The sequence below is a fragment of the Lotus japonicus genome, chromosome 4 (genome assembly GCF_012489685.1).
Source record: "Lotus japonicus ecotype B-129 chromosome 4, LjGifu_v1.2".
Lineage (NCBI taxonomy): Eukaryota > Viridiplantae > Streptophyta > Magnoliopsida > Fabales > Fabaceae > Lotus > Lotus japonicus.
In genome coordinates, this window is record NC_080044.1 from 35,681,589 (window position 1) to 35,689,558 (window position 7,970).

Genomic DNA, 7,970 nt, shown 5'->3' on the forward strand with positions numbered 1-7,970 from the left:
ATCTCCACTCCACCTCCCTTCACATACTCGGCCATAACCCTAATTCTAGGCCTCCAAGCAACCCAAACTCACTCATCTTGGAGTCCTTGACCTTATGCATAATTATACCCTAGCCCTCAAGTATTATCACTATCATATTAATAATACTTCACAATTCAAAACATCAAGAAAATTCACAAGTCATAAGCAAGTCACACTTTATTATTTATTCAAAAATAACTAATTTTATTCATCAAGGTAGGGTCTTACAATAATAACCTATATGTTTCAGCAAGCTCTTCCTCAGAGATATCATCATCACTGGATTCATTTTCTGAACTGCACTTTACTGTAAAGCCTAGTACTTGAGTTTCATCTTCTTCTTCAGAATCATCATCAGACCATGTTGCTACCATTCCTTTGCTTTGCTTCTTCAGATAGGTTGGACATTCTGCCTTGATGTGCCCAAAGCCTTCACACTCATGACACTGGATCCCCTTGCCTTTGCTAGTCTTGTCTTCTTCCTTGCCCCTGCGAGAATTAACAAAAATTTTAGCAGTATCAAAATGCTTATCTGAAGTGTTGGGTTTTGATCTCCTATCAAACTTCCTCATGACCTTGTTAAATTTCTTCCCAAATAAAGCTATAGCTTCAGCAATATTCTCATCAGCATCTTTCTCACTTTGGTCATCATCTTCAGTATTTGACACAAACGCTATACTTTTATTTTTCTTGTCAGATCTCTCATTGATAGACATTTCAAAAATCTGCAGGGATCCAATAAGCTCATCCACCTTAATACTACTGATGTCTTGGGCTTCTTCAATCGCAGTAACCTTCTTGTCATATTTCTTAGGCAGTGATCTCAGGATCTTCCTAGCAAGCTTCTCTTCAGACATTTGTTCACCAAGAGCAAATGATGCATTTGCCAAATCACGTACTCGCATATGGAAGTCAGAGATAGTCTCATATTCCTTCATTCTCAGATTCTCAAACTGAGTGGTAAGCAACTGAAGTCTGGACATGTGTACTCTGGATGTACCTTCATCTGCTACCTTGTGAATTTCCCAAGCATCTTTTGCCACAGTGCAGGTGTTGATAAGCCGGAACATATTCTTGTCGAATCCACTAAAAATAGCATTCAGTGCCTTGGAATCGCCTAGAGCTTCCTCATCTTCTTCCTTGTTCCACTCCTCCTCAGGTTTCAGTTCAGTTATTGAGGTTCCCTCCTTGTCAGCCTTCACTAGATGTTTCCAACATTTGACAATTGCCTTCCAAGTTTTGCTATCAATGGATTTGAGAAAAGCAACCATACGAGCCTTCCAGTAATCATAGTTGGTTCCATCCAAAATAGGTGGCTTGTTGATAGACCCTCCTTCCTTGATGTTGTCCATAATACCAGAATGTAATCTCCCTGGAAAATGTTTTCTGAGGCTTCGGTCGTTGTTATTAAATGGGATCTTTTGACTTATAGAGTTAGAGACTGAAATTCTAGCACACGTAAGGGCATATGTTTTACACGATGTCTATGACATCTTGTATAACATATTACAATTAGAAAACAACTTTGACAGAATGTAAAAATAACAGCAACAGAACACACAGGAGTGTTAACCTAGTTCGGTGCAAAATCACCTACGTCTGGAGGGCTTCAGCCCGAGAAAGATAATCCAATATATCAGATAATCAAGAACACAAGGACTTAGATGAATAAACCTTTTCCCTATTTCTATAGTGTCTTATTACTTAGTCCTCCCCCTAAGTATGAGAGCACATCTCACTTTCTCACACAATCATTGCCCCAGTGATTGATCCCTTACAAACAGGGTAAAGACAGATCACACGATCAAACAATCACACAAACTACTCTCAGCCTAACAAGATTCAATGAAAGCTGCTAAGAGAGTTACACAAGAACACAATATGAACTCACAAGAAAACCCTAATACTTTTCTTCTTAAATTCGTAACCTATCAGCTAGGTCTTGGTCTTCATAAATAGCAGTTCCTCAGGCCTTGTCTTCAATGGGCTTGAGTAACAAAGAGTCCATATCACAAACAGGAAGTCTATCTTCTTAAAGCAGCAACAAATCTCTAATTACTAAGATTTGAACAAAAGATCAACTTTCCACAAACAACCGTTAGATCAAATCTGCTGGAATCTATTTGATCACACTAAGCATATCCATTATACTGCACGCAGAAGCCTTATAACTTGATCAATCCAACGCTTCTGAAATAAAACACTTAATCTCACACAGCAGGCCCACAGGGACATATGTGACATCCATGATGTTACAACATCGTGTCCCACATCTTGCTGCAGAAACACTTAGCTAAATTTAGACAATCCAAGACAAAGGAACAACAGAGACAAAAAGAAATAGAAATCGATTTGCAAATGAAATTCATAATATGCTAAACAAAACTAGAACACTTATAAATAATGATGATAATCTCTTGAAAAAAGATTAAATGTGATCAGAAAATGGGAAGAGTCAGTGATCCTAGTTCGAGAAAATACCTTGTGTGCTTCGGCACCTTCTGCTCGATGAGTAGTTCGTTGTTTTGGCTACCTTAGGGTATGCCTGGGAGACTAATAAAGTTTCCAAGTACATTCGTACTCTTTTGCCCACTGGGCAGTTTTCGACCATCTAAAGGATGAGTCAGGTGACTCAAGAAGTCACCAAGTGCTTTGGCACTCTTTTGTTGTTTGAGTTCGGTCGATAAATCGACATTTATCTTAGGGTGTTTTAGAGACAATATTCTTAGCTAGACACCTTGCGTTGTGAGGATGATACAATGTTTGGCTAACCATATTGCATCATTCATTAATTTTGAGGTTATGCGGCGGGATACCGGTCCTCGGCGGAACCATAATGATCGAAAGATCAGGTTTCCACATAAGAACACCAAGAGTGTTTCTAAAGTAGCAAACAGAGTGGCTACCATTCGGGTTATGGCTGATCTGACTACATTTAGGTGGTAAGCAACACCCGAGCAGAGAGGTTAAACACAAGGGCATGTGTTAGGACTGACTCGATGGTGCCCAGCCTGTCCGGAGCATTTTTTAGCATAACATTGCACGTCATACCATGCACTTGATGATTTGATGACTTGATGATTTGATGAATTGATGATTAATGTATATCGTTATTGCAACTTGAGGATATGATACTTGTATGTTATGATAAGACCGTATGTATTATATATATTATTCTGTGAGTTGACCATCACGTCTTGCCTTGTTTGCATTGTTTGTATTTGGGCGGTCGGCAAACTGCCAGAAGATCGACAGCTGGATCGAGATGATCCGTCGCTCGGGGAGGATCCGGAGCGGAACGCTTACTACTAAGCCTTACGACGAGGACCCGGACTACATGCATGATTAGATGAGGGTCGATGATAGTGGTGTAGGGTATGGGTGTTTAGAGTTTACTGATTTTGGGTACTGTTGTCATTGCTCTGACTAGTCGTGTCTGTACTTTTGGGGGAGCGTAGGTCCCTGACACATTACTTTTTGTGAGGTTCTTGGTCATGGAGTAGTCGGATGTAGGAGGTCTGGAGGTGGCCGTTTTGGGATGACTCTCCCACACTTTAGGATCTTGTACTTATAACTACACTAGTTTCACTTCACTTTGGTTACCGAACTTGTACCTTTTGCCTTCGGGCGCACTTTCTGTCACTTGCAGGTACTTGTGACACTTATGGTTACAACAAGAGTTGTATATATATGTTATTTCAGGTTATGTTATGAGCTTTTGAGTTAAGTCCTTGTTTGGACAAGTCTTTTGTTTTAAAGCGAAAAGAAATTACTTGCATTTTCCGCACATAGTTTTAGGACATATTACTATTGTGGCACCCGAAAGTCGGGATGTTACAGTTGGTAGTGGTACTTCTTCGGCAGCCATGAGCGTTAGAGTGATGGCGGATATGAAAGATGACGGCTAGAGGTTTGGTGTCTAGGGTTTGTGTATCCTATCTGATACCATTGAAGATAGAATTATTCCCACCACATAAAGTTGATTTATACATCTCCCGAAGGATAGCTCAAGTGGTAAGAGTTAGGGACATAAGGGTTGGGTGGGATGAGGGTGAAGGGTCCTGGGTTCGAACCCGGAGGAGAGAATAATTTAATAACATTTCTAACAAATAACATTTGCCTATAAAAAAAATTGATTTATACATTATTTTTAGAAATGGATTTCCTATTAATAATTTAATTAAATAAGGAAAGAATAATTATTCTTTAACAATAATCTAATTATTCCTAACAAGTTGATACCAAAAGGAATTGTACCAAAAATAAATACCAAAAGGATCATGAACAAGAAAAGGTCATAGGTCAAAAGGGAACTATGATCTAGAATTTGTTTAGATGCAGAGCACGAGCACGTATATTGTGATCCTATCATCATTATTGTACGTTAACTAACAATAGGGAAATTAAATTCAAATGCTCAACCATGAGTGTTGAAAGCTTCCCACAACAAATTCTGGGAAGAAGGATCAATGAGGTTCCTTGCTTGAAGAGCAGCAGTTCTGAGTGTCTTAAGAGTCCAAAGATTGGCCTCCACAAATGACAAACTCCTGTAAGGCAAATTATGCTTCTTGCAAAGATCAATCACCAATGGAGATATCTTCCTCAATTGAGCCCTTGGAAGCCTTGGGAACAAATGATGCTCAAGCTGAAACTGCAAACCACCAAAGAACCAATCCATCCAAGATGAGCAAGAGATGTCCAATGTCCCACTTGTCTGCTTCTCAAACCAGTCATTCCCCTTTGGTGGCCCCACATACACATTTGCAGCAAAATGGTTCAAACAGAATTGCAGATGCTGAACAGAACAAACAACAAAGGAAGCTAGCACAAACATAACCCTTTCTGGCCAATTTGGAAGACACGACAAAAGAAGAGGGAACCAAGTCCAAAATACAAGGATCCCCAATATGTTTAAAGCTCTATCTGGGACTTTACGCCCTGAAAACAAGAGCAGAAGAGTCTGAAGGTACAAGTTGACCCTGGCAAAGCACAGGACCGGGTAGAATGTCCAGTGCTGGTAACTGATCAGAAACCTTGACAAAGCATCAAACTTGAGCTCCCTCCCATAGAAACAAGATCTAATGGAACTGAAGAAACGAGAAGATACAGCAAAAACAGGGATATGCTGCAGATCAGGATCATAGTCAAGACTGTTACAGGCAATGTGATGAGCATTGTGAGTCCATTTCCACCAGGCAATGCTTATCCCAGTCATACAATTCCCACACAAAACTTGGGCTAATTTGTTGTAACCGCGACTCGACATAACCTCATAGTGACCAGAATCATGACCCACATAAGTGCTCTGCATCCAAAGCAAACCCAGCAACATGGCAGAGCCCAAATGAGCCCACACGCTTGTGCATCTGAGGACGGCATAAACAACAATGGAAAACATAACAGCAACAGAGGTGAGGGTGTATAAGGTGACATGCTCTTTCTTCTCAAAAAGCCCCAATTTGACAAACTCGGTCACGAGTTTCCTGTAATCCCTGGATACCTCAGAGACTTGGAAATCGTTGAGGTGATACCCGGTGAAGAATTTGTCAAGATATTGCCATGCTGAGCCAGGATGGTATGCAATGAATGCATCAGTGACATCCTGGCCAGCAAGATTCAAAAGGGGAACCTCACCACCAGGGTGATCCTTGGCCCAATCAGAGACATTGTAAACCTTACCCTGAATTGATATCCACAGATCTCCTTGCTTGTTGTGCTCCTTCAACTCCTCAGAGCTGATGTACCTCTTGTTCCCCTCCTCACCCTTCATAACTATGATTTAACAGAAAAGTGAAAGTTCTGATCCTGCAACTGCAAAGCAACAAGATCTCAAATCAAGGAATCCCCTTTATGATGTGCCTGTGATGGGTTTTTCACAAAGACAACCTCAAATTATGATGCAGGGTCCTTGATTGGATATGGTTCTGGCAGGGAGAAAGGCCCCTGCTTTGATTGAAATCACCCAGTTTGTGCCTTAATTGTTATTCTAGGAGAGTTTGTTTGAATCATGTCCAGAGGAGGACTTTATATGCACGAAGTTAACGGTCACCGCACAAACAAAACAAAATGGTTTAGTTTAGGCATTTAATATATTTGCAACAAGAAAGCCAAGCTGTCTAAAAGGAATCAGCAAATTGTGTGGCTGTAATAAACGTGGAAGAACGTCTAATGGAGATTATAATTGCTTATATTTAATATGTGGGTCACTTTTCTTTTGTTTTGGATCAATGAGCGGTGAGTAATGATATATACACACCTCCTTATTTATACACTTCATTTTCATCTATTTTTATTTCTATCTCTCTCCTCTTATCATCTATCATATCTTATACTTTCTCTCTCTTACTTTTTCTTTTCTCTCTATCTCTCTCCTCATTCACTTCTTTCCATCTCATTTAGAGGTGTGAATAAATAATTATTGAGTCTTTTGGTAGGCCGAAGGGGTACTAAGGTGGCAAAGATATTTTTGGGACTTAGAGGATAGAATAGAATCGAAGATATTTTGCGAACGCGGAATGTGATGCTGCTTGTTCCCATGTGGACAAAGTCATTGCGGTGTTTTTGATTTTTGACAGGAAAATATAGTTAATGACAACCGCACTAGTCCGGCAATTTACACGCTGCTTGCATCATTGACTTCGTTAGAAACAGGTCAATGTCGATGGCTTTGGACGCGCATGTGAGCCACTAAGCCAGCTTGCAATTTTGTTTTTGTTTTTTTTTGAAACGACAACTACGCTAGTACATCCTTGTAAAGAAGGTGTGTACCACACTACAAATAGTTCTAGTTGCAAACTTAGCTAAAGCATCAACTTTACTTACAACTTACAACTTAAGAATATAAATGCACGACCTTAAATAATGTCTTAAGTTTAGAAGTTTCTTTTCTGTTATCATTATATTAAATAAATAAATTTATGTTGATATTTGTTCAGAACAAAACCCTAAAATAAGGCTAGTAACTTGACACGTAGTAATGCTTTAGGATTTTCTGATAAAATGAATATATTTTACTAGGATTATTATCGTTTGTCCGTGCGATGCACGGATAATTTTTTACGAACTCCACTGTTATGATATATACACACCTCATATTTTAAACACTTCATTTCCACATATTTTTGTTTATATTTCTCTCTCATATCATCTATCACATCTCATACTTTCTCTCTCTTATTTTTTCTTTTCTTCCTATCTCTCTCCTCATTCCACCTCTTCCACCTCTCATAGAGATATGAACGAAACATTTTCCGTTAACTATAATTATTGAGAATTTAATATTTAGGGAATAATACAATAATGTATTTACTAAGACGTACAATTTTAATTAGTCAAACACTTATATATCGTTATTATCTTATGTTTATGTTTATGTTTAAATGTTCTATCTAATTAGATGAGTTTCAAATGTTAATTGTTTTTTACCCCCTGTCGACTTGTAATTTGCCGCAATCTTTACTGTAAAAGATGAAAAGTTGGTTGGAGTGTAATAAGTAATAACATATTAGTTTATGAGGGAGATATTTGAAACTAAAAGAAAAATATCTATACGAACACTGAAAAATTATCTTGTTACCCGTGCGATGCATGGTCCTTGTCTCACTTGATTATTCACAGTTTTGAATCATAAATTCAGGGAGCAATTTACTATCCATATATTTGAAAATTTTCTAAATTCACTAAAAAAAATAGGAATATCTCTTATTGTTTTTTGAAAATAATATATATAGTATTGAGAGTCAACCACGGGAATATCTCTTATATAAGATATTTTCTCGTCTTTAGCTCTAATATAAGATATTTACTTAATAATACTCTTAGATTCACCAGGTTCTACAATAGTGGTTTCGTGTAAAACCTTTGATTATATTGCTCAAGGTATGGTCAGTATGGACATTTGAATTTGCGTCTTTGGAACTTATTTTGAAGTTATTTAAATAAGGCTTAAT

The 7,970-nt window shown here is 38.3% G+C and overlaps 1 protein-coding gene across 1 annotated transcript; it reads right to left on the reverse strand.

Annotated features, from left to right (window-relative positions):
* Positions 1-4,302: 4,302 nt before the first annotated feature.
* Positions 4,303-6,085, reverse strand: LOC130711080 (delta(8)-fatty-acid desaturase 2-like). Its single transcript, XM_057560539.1, has one exon. It carries the CDS (start codon positions 5,789-5,791, stop codon positions 4,439-4,441), a length of 1,353 nt encoding a protein of 450 aa, XP_057416522.1. The 5' UTR covers positions 5,792-6,085; the 3' UTR covers positions 4,303-4,438.
* Positions 6,086-7,970: the final 1,885 nt, after the last annotated feature.

Coding starts and splice junctions, on each gene's coding strand:
- LOC130711080 (XM_057560539.1), bottom strand. CDS start 5,791: ATGAAGGGTGAGGAGGGGAACAAGAGGTACATCAGCTCTGAGGAGTTG.